This window comes from Corvus cornix, chromosome 5 (assembly GCF_000738735.6).
Source record: "Corvus cornix cornix isolate S_Up_H32 chromosome 5, ASM73873v5, whole genome shotgun sequence".
In the NCBI taxonomy this organism is placed as follows: domain Eukaryota; kingdom Metazoa; phylum Chordata; class Aves; order Passeriformes; family Corvidae; genus Corvus; species Corvus cornix.
Window position 1 is genome coordinate 24,608,732 of NC_046335.1, and position 19,360 is coordinate 24,628,091.

At 36.9% G+C, this 19,360-nt stretch overlaps 1 protein-coding gene across 1 annotated transcript in view; it reads left to right on the forward strand.

Moving 5' to 3' along the window:
• SLC25A21 (solute carrier family 25 member 21) overlaps window positions 1–19,360 on the forward strand; it is a 237,442-nt gene that overhangs the window by 116,427 nt on the left and 101,655 nt on the right. The window contains exon 2 of the mRNA XM_039553092.1: window positions 16,710–16,758. Within this exon, the coding sequence (XP_039409026.1) occupies window positions 16,710–16,758 (49 nt within the window). The remainder of the gene's footprint in view (window positions 1–16,709; window positions 16,759–19,360) is intronic.

Below are 19,360 nucleotides of genomic sequence, written 5' to 3' on the forward strand. Positions count from 1 at the left end.
AGGACTCAGGGATTCCCATGGGTGAAAAGCTGGACATGAACCAGCAATGTGCACTGGCAGACCAGAGGGACAGTTGCATCCTGGGCTGCACCAAAAGCAGTGGGAGCAGCAGGGTGAAGGAGGTGATTCTGCCCCTCAGCTCTGCCCTTGTGAGACCCCACTTGGAGTGCTGTGTCCAGGTCTGGAGTCTTCAGCACAAGAAAGAGCAGGCCCAAAGGAGGGGCACGAAGATGATTGGGGCTGGAGTACCTCTCCTACAAAGATGGGTTGAGAGAACTGGAGTTTTTCAGCTTGGAGAAGAGAAGGGTCTGAGTAAACCTCATTGTGGCCTTCCAGTACCAAAGGGGCCTTATAAAAAGGAGGGAAAGGGGCTTTTTATATGGATAGATAATGACAGGCAAGGGGCAATGGCTTTAAAGTGAAAGAGGGCAAGTTTCAGTTAGACGTTAGGAAGAAATTCTTTGCTCAGAGAGTAGTGAGGAACTGGAACAGGTTGCCCAGAGAGGTTGCAGATGCCCCATTCCTGGAAGTGTTCAAAGCCAGGCTGGATGGGGTCCTGAGCAAACTGATCTAGGGAGTGTTGTCCTTGGCCATGGCAGGAGGATTGGAACTGAATGACCTTTAAGGTCCCTTCCAACCCAAACCATTCTATGATTGTATGATTCATAGAGGAATATTGTTTTGATTAATGTTTATGTTCTATGCACATATCTGCTCTATAGCACAGATTCAACATTGCTCCACAGAGATGCAAAACTTAACATCTAAACTTTGACTCTGAAACACGATGATGTCCATGGCAAATCGCTACTCAAAGACTATTTAATGAGAAACTGTCCTGATGGTTTAATTTACAAGAGTAGGGTAAAAAAATCTTTGTAGTTGTGATAGCACTTGATAATGTTGAACTTTGAAAAACACACTGTATTTAAGTTAAAAGCAATGTTGGTGTTTGCTGTACTTTTAGCTTCTTTACTTCTTCAAAATTCCTACTGTTTTTAAAGTGAGAGCAGATGCTTGTTTGTTCATCTGAGAAGGAGTGCTTTGGTACCAAATTAAGTGGATGGATGCTATAGTTTAAAACAGAATGTAATAGTTCAGAAAGGTGTGTTGCTTTCCTCAGAACAGTTTTCCATTTAAAAAGAAAAACTACTTTTTTCCATACATTTGTAGTCAGAACTGTGTTGCTTTCCAGTACAGTCTTCTACAATGATTACAGTCAGGTGCAGAGGCACCAGCCATCATTTTGGAGGAAAACAGTGAAGTTTTCTTTATTGGGTCTCATAGTAGGAAACCAAATAAAAGTTGCAATCTAGACCGTTTATAAATTAAGGACCCTGCAACATATACAAAGTGTTTATTCATGTACTTATACATATACCGTAAAAACGGTGGCAATTAGCTATACAGATGATATCCTCCAGTTTAAGTATCAAATTTCAGTTCTTTCCTGCAGCTCAGTAGGGCAGGGCTGCTGTCTCACAAACTTTCCTACTGGAATAGTTCCAGAGTGCAGGGCTCCTGGAGGTGGTCTTCTAAAGGACTTCTATGGTTTCTGCAAGAAGGAATTCTTGGAATTAACTCTGAATGGACAGACTAATTTTATTCTCCTAGGCTATCCACGATAGGAACATCTAACCTACAAATTAAACATCACAGAATCATAGAATGGTTTGGGTTGGAAGGGACCTTAAAGATCATCTAGTTCTAACCCCTCTGCCGTGGGCAGGGACACCTTCCACCAGATCAGGTAGCTTACTTAAAGTATCTGCAGCATTAAGCTGTGAGTGTGGAATATAAGGAATATCAAAACTATTAGATATTAGCAACTAAGTGTTCTCTGTGCCTGCTAGTTTCCAAGTTCTCAAACTGTCATTTCTTGCTTTTTCAAGTCTCACAGAATTTTCATGTTTTGTAACTTGATGCTTCTCTTTATCTGGATCTGTCATGCCAGATACAGATAAAAGTGGAGTATGAAAAATGCTGAGTATATATTGCATACAGAGAAAATAAGGATTTGGACATTAAAATGAAACAGAACTCTGAGGTTTAAGTTATATGTTTGCCCTAATTAAAATGTAAGATTTTAATGAAAACATTAAATGAAAAAAAAATGAAAACATTTTTTTCGGTGATTTATGACACCAAGGTTGATAAAAATCAAAGAGCCTATGTATCCCACAATTACATTAATTACATTTCACTAAATTCCTCTTAGTTTGTTTTAAAGAGTTCTTTAAGTAATACCTATTAGAACCAATATCACAAATAAAATAAGAATAGGAGCAAATATAGTAAAGGCCTGATTTCATTTAAGCAAGTGAAAGACTATTCCCATTAGTAACAGGATTGCATCTGTGTTCGGAGTAATCTGGGTAACTAAGTCTTTGGTCTCCCAATTTTTGCATTAACTAATTATACATTAATGAGATGCCTTGCTCTGTGTACAAGGGGAGGACAGTGCCTGTTGCATACTCTGACTTTAGTAAGATGTTTAACACAGTCTCCTGTAGACTCATTGTCACAATGCTGGTGAGTTGTGAGTTGGATCAGTGGTCACTACGTGGGAAATTAACTGGACAGCTGGTCTATAGGAGTTGTGATCAGTGGTGAGATGTCCTGCTGGCAGCCAGTAACCATTGATGTTGCTCAGGAAGCAATACTGGGAATAGTAGTGTGCAGTCTGGATGGTGGGATGGAAGCCATTGTCAGCAAGTTTGTGGGTATCACCAGAGTGGAGCAGACCAGGATTTTCTAATGTTAGAGTAAATGGAGGTCCCTCCCAAATTAAATTATGCCGTGATTTCTTGCAAAATGAAAATAACCAGTGTAGTGGTACACGAAAGCACATGTTCAAGAAAAGAGCATAACAAAATTTATGTCACTAATAGTTGTGATCAGTAGCTGCAGCAAGAATGCTCTGTGTTACAGACTGAATTTTCAGTGTTGCAGTTTCACACTTGTGCTTAAGGACAGTCTGCTGCCCTGACACTGTCTTCATTGACAGAAAGCGTCCGGTTTCTATATAGCTGAATGTGGACATTGGGAGTCTCACTTCAGCCTAAGTGTTGGTGTTTGCCCCAGTTCACTACATGCAGTTTTACATGTGGCTTTTGACCAAAACTTCACTACTGGTTTCTTCTGTGAGATTTCATATGCAAACACTATATGACATTGCTAAATTCCATTTTCTTTCTTCAAGTTCCAGAATTTTCCCATGCCTTCCTCCTATTACAACCTCTTGTTGTCATAAATCAGATTTCCTTTCCTCCATTCCCTGTCAAGGGTGGCCAGTCTTTGGACTTCTAAGTCTGCATACTGCAAACACCATATGTGGCTGAGTGCTGGAAGTTGCAAAGAACTGTGAAAGCAGGGAACTCTGAGACAAATATCAGATACAGATGATAACAGTGGCTTCCTGACACTGCAAAACTCCACTGCGTTATGGAACCATGCTCTAATCAGACCTTAGTCTCACCCAGCAGTCCATGTTGAATCCATGGTGCTGTGCCACTTGCCAGTGGTGTGACGCAAGTGTTAGATGAGCTGCACAGTACCTCAAAAGCTATATTTGTCTTCTTTTTCTTTGATATCACATCAAAACTGATCAGAGAATTAGCTCTAAGGCAGAGTAGGCTATATTCTCTGGCAGTTCAGGAAAATAAGCAAAGAAACTTATTTTTCTCTGTTCACAAAAACCTCTTTTCCCTACCCTTTCAGTGAAAGCTGTCTGCTTTGCTGTCAGTTCACCAAGCATTCTCCAAACCCTAACAAGCAAAAGGAGTCCAAATGAAAGGATAAGACAAAGTCTGGTTTTAACTAAAAACGTATGTAATTTAGGTATTTTGGGGCCTCGGCACTAATTGCTTAATCTTGTCATTCTTTTCTGTTGTGCTAAATTATTTCCAAATATAGATATTAAAAGGTAGCAAAAGGAATTAAAGTAATTAGTTGCATCTATTAGTCACAGTCCTCTAATAATAATGTAAAATGCAAATGCTGTATCTTTAGGAACTTTGCAGGGAATTTTGCTTCTTTGATGTCATAATATAGAAGAAGCATATGTCAGCATTTGCCTTCTGCAAGCACTCAAACTGGTTTTGATTCTCACAGGGTAGATCTTGCAGGTCTGTTTATTCCTAACTTTCACAGTTTGAGAAGAGGACAACACTCGAACTTGCCAGTATACAGGAACTCTGATTTTCCTGTTTGTTTGTTTATTTGTTTGTTTGTTTTAATTATTGTGAGAGGAGGGTGGATTGATGATGTGGAGATGAGAGTTTTGAACAATGAAGAATTGACTTTGAAGTGCACGTCAGGATATCCACTGTTTAAACGGCAGAAATGTGGATCTGTAGAATAATTTTCAGATGCTGATTGTGTAATGACACTACTTGGCTCTGACACACATATTTTTGCAGGGGAAGTACAGACATTACTTAAGGGATATAGAGTTTCTTTATTAGCATCAAAAGCAGTGTGGCCCACTACACCATGGCAGAGGCATTTTATTCAGGTGACAAACACTCTCTAAAGATACATAGCTATATTGAGACTTACAGTTATCCTTTTTTACTTGACATGTAGCTGACCACTGTCAGTGGTTAGAGCTTGTATTAAAGAAATAAACAAGGGGATTATAGAATCCTTGCTTGTTTCGAGGGTTCATTTTGTTCTGATGATGCCATGATGATTTTTTGCCATGTCTTTTATACCCCTTTTATATACCTTTTTATAGCTTTTGTATTCTTAGTGGGTTTTAGCCTACATTCTTAACTTATTTGTCAAGCTAGGAGACTAAACATCTTAGAAGCCTTGTAGTTAGGGATCAGAAAGCCCCAGACACCAAGGTCCTCTCCAGAACACATTTTGTAAACTAAGAGAGAACCATCCAGGGGAAGGTTCCTCGGGGAGGGGGCCTCACTGGAGCCTCTCACTGGGGAATCTTTGATAGATATGCTAATTAATAAGACCTATAAGGTTCTAGCCGATCTATCGGGTGTGTGCATTGCAGGGTGCATTTCGGTGCATTCCACCTGGGCGTGGTGCACCTAAGGATCCTTAAAATAAATACCGAGGTAAAATCCCTTTTACCCTTCTAACCATGTTTGATTCTTGATTTTAAGACCAGGAAAAGGCATCACTGAAAAAAGAAAATCTCATTTTAAAACAGTTAGTGGAGAAAATGCATCTTCTGTGAGAAAGGATCCTTAAGAATTCAGTTACATACATAGTTACTGACCAATAAAAATCAGGTATTTTCCCAGAGGAAGAAGTTGAAAATTTCTATCATTACACTCAGTGGTGGTAAGTCCTCATACTTTTGGTGGAAAATTATTCCTTCTTAGCAGGTGGTATTTATTTTTTTAAGACATTTGTCTCTTGGCAAGTTCAGTGTTACCAGGCTCTCTGCCTATGTTGGAGGATTATTGCTCTATCTTTGTGTTAAATGGGGCTACACCTTTTTCCCCTTCTGCTTCTTTGCATTTTTGTTTTGGTTTGGTTTTTGATTCTGTCAAGCTGCTGATGTAATTAAAGTTTGGAAAGAAGAGAGGGTGTGGGCGCCTGAAAATATTAAAGACAGGTTAATTCTAAACATGGCTTTTCATGTTGTCATTTCCCAGTTAACAATCAGCTTCATAGTGGATTTCTCTTGAATCTTTGCCATGATATACTGCCAGCAAATGGGAGTGGTGAAAAATACTGGGAAGACCAGTGACTGCTAAAATAACACAAAATAATGGTGCTGTCATCACCTGTTGCCACAATATAGAATTCAACAAAAAATGCATGCAGTGGAAGGCCTTAGAATATCATTGCGTATACAAGTCACATTCAAGAAAATTATTTATATTTTTTTATTCTATCCACAGATACCTGATAATTGGTCATTGTGTTTTAGTTGACACACCTAAGAATCTGGTTCCTTCTAGTATACATAAACTTCTCTGCAATGTTAAGAAACTGCTTCCATTTTAATAAGCAGGAGATTCAATCCTGAACATCTTATTATTCAAAGCAGTTGTTTTAGGCCTCATCTTGTAACTGGGACAAAATCTTGTAAAATTTTGGTATTTTAATCCTTTAGTAAGTGTTCTTAATATTGGTGGGACATTGGAGAAGAAAAAGAAAGAGGCATCTAGTTTTTGATCTCTTTGCAGAACTATGCTTATCGCAATACTACTTTGCTTGGATACATAAAGTTTGAGTATATTCTTCTTAAGACATCTTTTGGAATTTGATCCTGTCTCCATTATAGAAAAAAAAAAATTTACAACTTCATTGGAAATTTTGGACAGCAGCAAAACAAAGATGAGTTTTGGGGGTTTTTTGTACTGCAAAAATATTAAATTTCTAGTTACTTGTGTAAAGTATGAGGAAATTGCTGAGCACTGCCTGCAAATAAGTACAAAAATTTTAATGAAAACCCAAATCTTAAACTGGCAACATGTCAACCTACTTTTGACAGTAATGTGTTCTTTTGTCAATGTGTAATGTTATAAATACTGAAACAGACAAAAATCCCAACAAAAATGTATTTTGAAATCTCAGGAATATTCAAACACTGTGTGAAAATCTAAAGTTTTGCAGTCTTAATGTTTGCTTTTCTAAAAAAATTAAGTATTATTTTAGGTGTGTAAAAGATTAAGAATCTCTGTTGTAAAAATCTTTTTAGTAGTCTAAATTATAGCAGTTGAAATGGGAGAAAACATTGTCTTAAATTTGCTTTTAAATAGTATCCATTGTTAAACAGTAAAAAGAGGACTTTTTAAGGACATTTTTCAGTGGCCACCTGGAATGGACCTAGAATATTTGTACATCAGTTTACCTATACTTTTGGATTATAAATCTTTCCAGTAGGTAGGGAAATAAAGATAGTTGAGGTTTTCATAAAAATTTTATCAAGTCTTATCAGCCACAGAATTGCTTCACAGCGAATGGGAAAAAATCATGGATTGTTCAGTTTATATTGCAGCAACAAGTGGAGAGTTTGGAAAAAGCTGTTCAGCTATCTTGATGGGAACCAAAACTTTTTCATAAGTCATTCAAGTACAAATTAGCAAAGACAGAGATAGAAAGCCACTTTACAAAACTAAAATAAACACAGTTTGATATGTTAAGGTGCAGCAGTTGTTCAAACCTACATGACATTATAAACTAATTCTGAAATTTTTGCTTTTTTTGTGGTCAGTTGTCTCATTTTCCAGGCAGTGGCCATCCAATACTGAGCTTTCCCCTTGATGGCAAGTTAGCTATTATTTTTGCCAAATTTAATGTATTTCCATATAAAGTCACTGATTTGAAACATATGTTCATAGACGTAAGTAGTGTTTTACAGCATATATACTTTATTATGGGGTATATTTTGTCTAAAATGTTATTCATAGATCTTGAACAAAAGGAAGTTTACAAACAGGAATTACTCCTCTGACATTTCTGAAACATTTCTGCTCATAAAAGCAGGAAATTGAAGCCATTGAAATTTAGTGAAGAAAATTAGTGGGACCTCACTCTAGGATAGCTGGTCACATTGTGACTGCATGGTTTCCCCCAGAGTAAGAGACTTCACAGTACATTTTTTGCACTTCTGCTTATTCATAGAATTGTTCACTTCAGCAGCTATTCCAAAGCTCACTGCTCTAAGGATCTCAAACAGTAGTTGTTCTATGTCTTGCATGTGCATTTTAAACAAAATTTTTATGCATTATTTAACTGTTTAGGTATTTTTACCCAGAAGAATTACTTATTTTTGTTGATTCAGAAGAAAAATAAGGTTTTATTCTACATTATATAAGTGTTTTGTAATGGTAATATTTTAGGACCATTCCTATTCCTGCAGTTGGGTTTGTCTTTGGGCAAGCTGTTTCTTTGACAGTTTTTGGATCCCAGGAGTGTCCTGGTAGAAGGTGATATATTTTCAGTGTAACATGGACTAGTACATAGAAAATTACCATAATCTATATTACACATTCAGCATTACTATGCATATCTCTATTTGCTTTCTCCACCTGAGCTGAAACTGGTACTGTCATTTCATTATTCATACTTCTAGGTACTTCAATATGTCTTTATTTTGTTAATAACTGTTCAATTATTCTTAACTTTAGGAATTATGGGACAAAAGTAAGCATGTTTAATTGTTTTTTTAGTCCCCTAATTTCATTTATTCATGCATGTTTCTCCTTTAGTTATATACGGAAACAGATTTGACTCCTGGTTTAAATTAAATCTTTCAAATGAGAGATGAAAGATGCATTCCTTTGTAATAAATGATGAATAAGTCTGTCAGCTGTACACTGGGCCAAGCACCATGTACAGTACATGTACACTATGTACTAGAAAATAACTTTGTGAAAGTAAGGTTGAGGTGTAGCAGTAATCCCTCAAGGTTTGTAGTCTTGCGGAGAAAGTTACTTCTGCATACTGCTCATAGTAGAGACTTTTCTTGAAGAATAAAGCTTCCATCCACACCTGCTAGCTAACGTACATTCACTGAGACAGGTTATTTGGTTGTTTATGTACCTCACCACAAATGCCTTGGAAGGTGTGCTAGCTTCTTTGGAGATGCGATTAACTGAAACTTTCCTAGGGAAGTCTGAAGGGTTGGAATTTTGAAAAGAAATAGGAAGATTATAAATTTTTTATACATACCGAGAAAGATGTAAAGGGATCATTTAGACAATAGAATCCAAATTTGAAACCCTTCTACTTTGTATATATATTTTATTTTTTTTTCTTTTATTACCTAATCCTTTCAAATCCTAATCAAATCCTAAACCCAGGTAATTTGAAGATGTCCATCTCAGTGTGTTGATATAATGACCTGTGTGATCAAGTACCAATAACTTGAGTCATTTAGCATACACTCCAGCTGCTGTGTTAAACAGCTTTTTTTTATTCCATAAGGGCCTTAGTTTGATGATACAAGCTGTCAGTGCACCCTGACTGCAAGACTAATGTACATGAACTGCTAATTGATCCTGAAGAAGCAACAGAACTTTTCTCCTTAGTCAAAATCCTACTGGATATTGGTGTGCATTCTGTGCAAAGTAGAGGTAAAAAAAGGAGTGGGGGTGGGCAGGTATGTGACTTCCTTTGCAGTGAGCGCCACAGCTCCTGCAAGAGCAGCACTGTGTCCTAGCCAAAGAGGTATGTGCTTGGCTTTCCATTTTCTGTAGGATTCCTTGCTGTGTGATATTTACTCACTGCAGTTGAGTAGTACACAAAGAACTATAAATAGCTAATCTAAGCTCAGGACCCATTCCATTTTGACACTCCAAATACTGAGCAATTTGTAGCTTTTGCAGATAAATCCAAAATACTGATGCCTCAGGTAGTATTTCCATAGTGAAACCAAATATTTTTTCAAAGTTCTGTAGCTCATATTTTTAATTTGTATTTTGTTGAAACTCTTGTAATGGCAGAGGCCTTAAGGACAGGTCAGAAGGCTTATAGGCTGTTGCATGTGTGACAAAGAGGCCATAAAGAATCTGGTCAGATGTAGCTAATTAAAGGTAAATGAAGGACAGCTGCTTTTTATGTTGCCAGCACATCTTTGATCTGCTCTACCCCTCAGACCTCTGTGGGCAAGGTAGTTAAATACAAACTAGGAGGCCTATTTTAAAGACATTAAAACCCTCCAGGGCAATTGAGTGACAGTCCAAGCAGCCATAAGCTGTTTGCTTTATTCATTAGAGAACTTTAAATGTGTCAAGAAATAAAATAATGTCCATGCTCTTAGATCAGCATTAGCAATGAAGATTACAACAGCTCTGGGACGTATGAATGGGCAAACTTCTTATGAAAACAAGTTTACTGAGAAGCGTTTTACTATAGCAGCAAAGAAAATATCAGTTACACATTTTTGTTGCAGGAATATTGATTCAATATGCATTGAAATATCCGAAGCTGTAGTGACACAAACATCATGTAACCCAGCGCTGACCTCAGTGGTCCCTTCAGTCATGGTTTAAAAAACTTCCATTTCAGACACACATGAAGGAAAGAATATGTCATATGTGAGTGACATAATAGCCTGTAATACTTGCTGAAAAATTTATGGAGAATTTGCACAATATATAGCCCTTCACTTGTGTCTAGAGGCTCAGATACTGAAGTTTGTAAACTGCAAGTGTTTATTTTATCACTCAAAGTTTTAATGTTAATATAGCATCAGAAAGACAAATTAAAAAAAGAAAATCTGTTAGCTATATAAACAACTCTTTATTGCTAGTCATTTAGGAAAAAGTGACTTTGCACAGAAATATTTGTGAATCCAATTCAGTGTATTTTTTGAAAATTGTTTGATATCTTAATGCTTTTATTACTATTTTTAAATAGGAATTTAAATGATAGTTAAAATTTAGCAAATTCCTGTGACATTCTAAACGGTAAATTCTGGTGATCCATGCCATAATGCCTCAATAATATTTAAGAACATGAAGAAAATATTTGGTTTTTTTAATGTGGGCTGTGTTTTCCTCCATTATCTTTTGTGTCAGTACCCAAATGTTACCTTGTTTGACGGTATAATCAAACCCTCCATGCTATTTAGCCCCATGGGAACAGCTTTGGTATTTTAAAATCAGATAAAGGTGTGAAAAGTCTAGAATTCTAAAACTGTCTTTTTGACTATATCATAAATGCAAATTTTGTGGGTCTTACCATACAAAGAACATTTCTACATAGCATTTTGCCTCAGAAAGGCTCTGTGTGAGTAGTGCAGTTGGAACTGCATGCCTGTGAAAGTAGTATATGCTATTGGAGTCTGGAAGAACCTTTCTTCCAAAGACATATAGCTCTAGTAGAAGATTCTTTGTTACTAGGCACTGATTTTTGCTGGTTGATTTGACGATTCCTTCTAGTCTTGCTATAATTATATTTAACTATGCATAATTTAAAATTAATTTGATCCTCCAAATTGTCATAGATTTCTTTAATGGCAGATATATAAGTATTTCTGTAGTCAAGCCATGGGCATGCGGTTAATCAAGTTGGTAGGTCTGTGAAACAGGGACTTAATTTTTTCAAGTAAGCAGCAAATAAAAAAATTGAATTAAACTGGAAGATGGCCTTTGTTTTTTACTCAGTTCTTAGAGAACTTAAATGAGCACTGAGCAGTTTTAGTGGAGCATGTTAAATGATTCATAGAGCTGTACTCTAGGCAACAGTAGGTACAAAGATGTGGTTATTGCTGGCAGCATGAGCATAATTTCCTGATTTGACTGATTGTGCCTTGAATGTTGTAGAAAGCAAACAATGAATAAATTTGTGCTAAATTTAGAGCAGTTTGCATACCTGCTTTGAACATCAAAGCTAGATATTTTTTACCCCGAGGCAAGAAATACATTGAGAAAATATTGCAGAATTCTACTAAATGTAAGTTAGGTAGATATTGTTGATTGAGAACCCATGGTTTTGGTGAGCACATTTACAGCTATCTCACATTGAATCAACATGTATCAGCTTGTCTCTGTGTTAGACTGAAAAAATGTCTATACTGTGGTAGAACTACTGAGAAAGGGAATTACAATACCTTGATAGGACCATTTGTCACCAACCTAAAGATCCAATAAAAATAAGTCCAAAAAAAGGAACTAAAACATAAGAATAGTCTTGGGGGGTTTATTGTTTTTCATTTTTCCAACAAAATCCCCGAGGCAAGATAAATACCTTCTCAATGTGTTCCGTGCTGACAAATGCTGAATTGCAAATGTTGCTTTATCATTACTACAACAACTCAGTTGTTGTACTCAGTGCTTGTGTATGCATGTATTATCTCAGTGTGGAATTTGCCCTTCCAAAGGCTATAAAGCTTTGTGCACGTGTGCCCAGGTATAGATCACAGCTTAGGTTTGAGTATCTTTTATTCAGAGTATGACTATTTAAGAAGATGCATACCGTTTTCTGTCTTTATTCACTTAATTGCTATAGCCCAGTTTTCAAGCTCAGCAAAAATAATAGACTACATTGGCATTTATTTTATATTTGCAATAGAACTGAACAGTTTCCCATCTGATAATTATGTTCTCTTTAGCTGGGCAGACAGCAGTGAAACAGAGGAAATACTAGGTAAGAATTGTGAGCACCAAGGATGAGCAATTTGAACTTTCTGCTGTGAGCACTGAGCATGAGCATGTTTCTAGCTAGGTCTGTGAACTGGGACTTGGAAGCTGAAGGGAGTTTATGGCTGAGTAACAGCTGATCTAGACAAAATGCTGCCTGAAACACGCATTTCCAGCTCCTGTCTTCCACACACCTAGGATGTGATTCTCCTGCCTTTGAGGAATCTTTACTTGAAACCTTGAAGATTAAAATGTTCGTTTGCTATACTATATAACCAAGGAGCGATTATTATTTCAACACTAGCTGAATTACTTTCATGGACAGAGCTCCAAGAACACTGACCACTTTCAGCACAAGTACTATAGACCAAAAAACAAAAATTTCCACTTGCTGCTGAAGTCCAGGGTGGTTTGGGTTTGTTTTTTTTTTTTTTTTGAAAGTCAGGTAATCCCTGTTCCCAACCCTGCTTTTGGGGATACCAATTCCAGATAGCAGTGCTACACTGACAGATTGCATCTGTTAGGGACCACTGTTACCTAACAAGAAGTTGAGCATGGCCCAGCTCCTCCGGTAGACATGCAAAAGACTTCTTCTATAATGTGAAAGTAAACCAACAGCTCCTCCTGGGATCCTCCTGTGATCAGCCAACACATTTTTAAACACAGACATCCTTGTCTACACCGAGGGGAAAATCATATTCAACAGCTTGTTTAATTAACATGTTTTCTAGTGTATTTTCTCCGTGTAGACTAGGTCTCTGAGGAAGAATGACTCATGAATACAGCACTGCCATTATGGAGTACTTTTTGGAGTAACTTTCCATTTCTCCACATTTTCTAAGGAAAGCATTGATTTGGCTCATTACCTAAAACGTTAATTAATGTTTGTGAGGATCTCCACGGTACCATTAGTTAATCCCATACCACATCACTGAATAGAATCCCAGGCAAGAGTTAAAATAAGTGTCACTTTCTTAAGCGAAGGCTAACAGGTAGATCTTTCTCAGCACAGTCTACGCATGCTGTTGTATTCCTTGGAGCCTAGTTGACGTATACTACAATCGAGAAGGGCACAATGTGTGACTGCTTCCCTAGGAAAGGAGTGAGCCTTGGCTGCCCAGTGAACCTAACACTTTGTGGACCTTTCTGAGGAAGATGTACCTCTACAAAACAGTTAAAAGCCTTATGTGTCTGTGAAGGTGAAGTCAGACAGCCAGCTAATAGAAATTAATTAATCTGTGCAGAATTGACTGCAGGGATGCTTTTTTCCAGGCATTGGTTGTTTATGAAATAGTGCTGTTACAATCAGGAAGAGAGTCCGTGCTTCATCTTGTCAAATGGAGTGTTTTAGCCAACAGAAAAGCATATTTAAGAGGAATTTGTCATTGTTTTTATTAGGATACAAAGATCAACACAGGATTCTTTCTGTCAGACTTATATTCTCAGAAGGAAATGCATAGTACACATAAAATACTTATGATCATTTCATACATTGTAACTATATCTATGTAAAAGCCAAAATAAATATCAACTGTTCCAGCTATACAATATACAGTGCCTGATGTGTTTATTGCCACATTTTCTATGACCAGTCTCCTGTCTGTTGTGTTTCTCCAGTGACTGTGTTATTCCAGGGAAATGAGTAACACAAGGGGAGGAGGGTGCATAATGGCTTCTACACTGTAGGGGGTTGTCTGAACTAACACATGGATCATGCTCTACATCTCTTGAATCTGGGTTGAATCTGTGTTCGTGTATTATGCGGAAAAGACATAGAGGGTGAGCTGCTCAGGTTTCTTTGAAAGACAAATCAGTGTCTATCACAGACACTTCACACTTTTCAGTTCATAGCTTTGAGGATCAATGAAATGCTGAAGATAAGAAGATAAGGCCTCTCCTAAGGACGTCCAAAGCCCAAATGGTTCTGGTTTTATCTGTGTTATTTTGCAAGAACTGTTAGCTAGGTTGCATTCTTTTTCTCCCTGTGCAGTGAATAGATGAAGTATGGAAACCCTTGCAGATATGAGGAGAGCTATAATCCTGTGCTGCTGAAATCTCAAAACTTTCACATTTTGCCAGATGGATTGTTACAATTACAGCACATTTTAAACAGTGTCATAGTATTATCAGTGATTATTGATACAAGATTTGTGTGAATGATGGAATAGAGCAACAAAGAACAAAGGAACTCAAAGTAGCCACCAGTCACCAAAATGTTTGCATTGAAGAGATGTATGTGAAGATAGCCAGTTTGAAATTTTAAGTGTGAATCTTGTAGATGAAAATTTAATGTAATCCATAATGGAAACAATTTAAAGACAGAAGGTATTAGTTGGGAAAGGGAAAATGCTTTACTGAGGAGGGTCAGTTTGGGGGTCAGCATTTTCTGTCATTTTATTCCCTCCATGGGCTCAGTTACTGAGCAGAATGTTTTACATAGTAGAATTCTGGACTCCCTTCTTGGTTGTTGATATTCCACTTGTGTGCAGTCAGAGCATGTCAACGATGACAGCTGGTTGTTTCTTCAACACACAGATTTTGATTATGTCTTGGTTTATGGTTAGTATTTGGTTTTCACAGGGAATGTTTTCCCACCCAGAAGACAACAAATGTTGGACTGACCCAGTAATTGTTCTTTCCTATATTTCCTTTGGGCTCTTGTTCAGCTAGTTGGATCTGAGTTGTTTTAAACATAATTAGGCCTTCATAAATCACTCTGGGTTGGTTTGCATGTGACATCACCAAGGAGACCCAATGGGACAATTAGAGTATTTTTTTGGACAGTGTATCTGTAACTATGTTAACTACTTTATCATGGAAATAAAATTTGTAAACAGTAGTCTTTGCAGTGACAAGTTAAGATATATTGCACCCTGATAGAGCTGTTTAGTAAATTAGATTTTCATAGTGCTAATTGAATTTGTCACAAAGCTGATGAACATTAGCTAAAGAAAGAGCAATATATTTTATTTTATTGAGCACATCTCAGAGTGCTTGTAATTTAGTGAGGCCACCACACTTTCTGGGCAGGCTATCAAGTAGGATGTTGTAATGATTTGCATGACTACTATAGTAGATGGAAAAATGTAGCTTGTGTTTGTAGCTGTTCCATTAGTGTCTTGCACAGTGTGCAGTCCTTTGGTGCTCTTCAGAGAGTTGTGTCATAATCCCAGCATCTTTTGAAGAATTCTGTCTGGTGAAATCAGTAACTATACATCGTTTAAAACCTGGTGTGTAATTATATGATGAGACGAAAGACTGAGAAAGGCAGATAACCAATAGAATCCTGAAGTTATCAAAACAGAGCTCTTGCCAAGGACCTTGGAATTCATCTGATTCAGTTGCTGGAAAAATGCCTGAATTAAAAATTATCCTATGAGGACCAAGAAAATAGAGCCAAAATCTGGCACTCTACAATTTTCTCCCAAAATGGTCATTAATGCTGCAAAAACAGAATAGGGTGAACAACCCTTGGCCCCATGTTTGGCCCCCTACTGTAGGCTCTATCTGCCAAAATAAGATGGAATAGAAGATCAAAAATGGGGAGGGAGGGGGAAGGTTGGAAAAGGAGAGCTTAGAAAAGGAGGGTAGTTGGAAAGGGAAAATCTCATAGGCTATGCCCCCTGCTAGCACTGAAATACTCGGTTGCAGCTCCACTCACAAAGCACCTGTTGGCAGCTGTTGGAGCAGTTTATAGGCTTTGGGACAGTTCCCTTACAAGAAATGTGATATGGTCTTATTTTAGTAAAATAGAAGCAATTCCTGGACAATAATTACAGCAATAAATATACCTGCACAGAAATAACGATGACAGCTTTTGCTTTCATTTAAAAAATTACATTATTTTTAATGAATCTCATTGCTAATATTAATATTCTTTGGCTGATAACACCTATGTTGTCTTCCTTTTATTCAGAAATGAAAAACAAAACAATGTTGCATGGAGTGAAAAGAAAATACAGCAAAACAATGATAATAAATATTAACTTGATACCGTCCTTCAAACTCAGTGGCAGGAAATTAGTTGACAGGATGTGAGAATTCTCCATCATGTGAATCTAAGTCCTGATGATGAGCAGTGGAACAGGAAGGGGAAGAGCCAGGACTACACGTCAGCATCAGCACAGGGCAGGATAGGACAAAGTACCAGTGAGGCTGCAGCTCAGATACTCAGGAATCAGATGTCATCTTAACATCAAGTTCATCTAAACCACCAGTGCAGTCCTGCAGTGTCCTTAGGAATTATTCTTATATGACAAAGAAGCAAGTGCCAACCTGAACTCCCTTCCTTTGCTACTTTCAGCAAGACTTAATGTATTTATTTATGATGCCAGTCAAATGTTCCCACTGTTCTTAAGTCAGAAAACTGAGCAAAAACTAAGTTTAAATTGATTGCATCACTAAAGTCCTCACTTTCCCCAATCTAATGAACAACTAGCATCATTTAATGTTGAAAAGCCCAGTGGTTTACATGCACTACAGAAGAGCGTGTTTAATACATGAAGTGTATAAGTACTGTATCGTCAATGATATATTTGGGTTTTTACTTTACTTTTCAAATTTCAAAAACTATTGGAGTCAATGAAAATTAAATTACTATTTGTGCAAATGTTTATTAGGCCTTTCTTTCTTATTCTTTTATAGGTCTTGTAGAAATTTGCCTGATGCATCCCCTTGATGTAGTGAAAACAAGGTAAGATCATGCTTGAACAGGTTTTGTTGACACTGGAAGATATCCAAATTACAAGCTGTCAAAAAATAAAATCCTAGAACTTCTCCAAGTAAGATAACTTGTGCCTTTAATGACATTCATATTTACTTACCTGTATCTACAGCATTTGACAGATGGAATTTGAGTAGCATGGCACATTTCTGATTAGAGGTCATCTAAAGGTGTTAAATCTGCTTATGACATGTATTTTTACTCTTGTAACACAATGGTATGACATGAAGATGGCAAAAGTTAAATTCACTTACTCTATGTAGTACCTGCAGTAATGCTTTTATATGTAATTGGGAAATACCATATTGCCTCCAAAATACTTTTCACAGATTTTTTTATAAAAATAATCAGGGAAGGTGTTCTATATTCTTTTTGTAAGCTAAGTAACTACATGGTTTTATCTTTTTAAAAATTGTTTCTGTCTTTATTTTTTTTCTGAATATTTGTTCTTATATGAGTATAAATGATTAAATGACCTTGAAAATTTGCTCAAGTTAGGTTTTTTTTAATGTTGATTACAGAAATGAAAAAAAAAAGTTGTGTTTCTAGTTTCTGGAATATCCTTTTATTTTCTATGCTTTATAGTTTTCATGTAAATTCACAAGTGAGTGTTACTGTACATGAAAAGCAAACCAGAATGGAGAAGCATACTTTTAGAAGGGGAAAAGTATTCATGCCATATGTGTTATGCAGTGCCAATATTTACCATATACTTCTCCTGGTCTATCTAGGTCCCAAGCATCTAGGTAGAAAAGCTTCACTAGGAGACTAATCAGCCCCAAACAAATGATGAGGACAGCTGTGGTCTCTGGAATATGCTTTATATTGTCAATTGCTACTTCATATTCTAGTTCCAGTAAGCCAATGTGTGAGCTTTTTATGGATGCATTTTTGGCCTCTGTTTAAATCACGTTCTGTGATTTGCCTAAGACCTTGAGATGCCTTTTTTTGCAGGTTGCATTTTGCAGGAGGAAGTCATCTGTCTGTGGTCATTGTCCAGCACCAAGAGACAGTTATTAAGGCTCCATCTGTGTTAACTGCTGCTGAGGTGCTGTAGGTCTGCCTTGGGGCTTGGAGTTTGCTCAGGCAATTCTTCCATATCCCTTCATAACATGGAATGTGTTGATTCATATAGAGACAATGCACCTGGTAGTTTTGAGGATCCTCTCTGCCCCTCCCAAGAACCACTGAAACAATGCTATTAAAACAAGACTTACATAAGATTGAAATTAAAGGCTCAGAAGCAACAGGGTACAAGCAAAACAAAAACAAGACCAAATTTAAAAGAAAAAAATCTATCTTGCTCTGCTGTCAAGTGGTCCCCTGTCATGGGTTAGCAAGCATAGTCCCAGAAGTGATTTTCTTGCAAAGAGGTGCTTACAGCTTCCTCTATGACCTGAAAGAACCTATCAGCTGTCCAGTTTGAATATGGACAATTTTTTAAAGGATGTGCTTTAGTGACTTCATTTTGGTAGGTTGTGCTAGAACTCACCTATAGCTTTCAAGCTTTGGTTTTACCTCTTCCCGTTTTTCTCTTTGTACTGAACTAGAACTCATGTTCTTTTGTAGCATAAGTGTAGATCATTCATAATTTAGTATAAGCCACATATCATATGTCAGAAAATGCATTAATTGAACATCTGTACCAGCAGTCAACAGACATACCTTCAGTTTTCTGATAGAAACCACACAGCCAACTCTCAGAACACAAGGACAGATTTCCCCATTTCTCTTTGAAATTTTACTGAATTTTACACACTTTTAGTAGTGAAAAGGCTTTTCATATCTGAGATCCAGAAATGTAAAGCATTAAAGAGTGTATGGGGATGTCTGTGAAACTATAACAATCCTTAAAAACACAATGAAAAGTAGTAAAAATTAGGAAACCCTTAAATGTGAAATATGAGTCCACAAACAGTGGAATTTTTAGAAGAAAGAAAGAAGTAGGAAAAAATGAAAGAACAGTAGCTATGCAGAAGAAATCAGATTATAGATCAAACTAAAACTGAGGGTCTGAATCAAATAAAAAATCCATTAAAGAAATTTCTTCATTTGAAGAAATTTCCATTGATTTAACTCTTCCACTGAGTTAGCTGCAACTCATTGCAGAAGTGGGCAGCACCCAAGTGACAGTTTTTCTAGTTTGTTGATGTAGATGTATTCAGAAATATTACACAGAATTTGCAGTAACTTTTCTGCAGATCTCAGCACTGGGTAGTAGTTGAAAATACTTACATTTTGAAAGCAAATGACAAAATCAAGAATGGAATATCCTTTGGTCTCATCCATCATTTTGTTCTATGTTGCCAACATCATGCTTCTTCCTTTCATTTTGTAATGGTCCCAATTTACTGTAGCAGATTAATTCCTTGATGGCCTTGAAAGTTCAAATGAAACATTGGTTTTAATTCTGAACTTTGGACATAGAGTGTTTTCTAATACATTTTCATTGACTTTATTCCTTTATTGCAGGGCCTCTAAGTACCCTTGTGTACTTAATCTTTCCCAACATGGTATTGAGAATCCGCCATTTCCTAATCGCTTCCTGCTATTATAGTTTTGGTGATTGGTT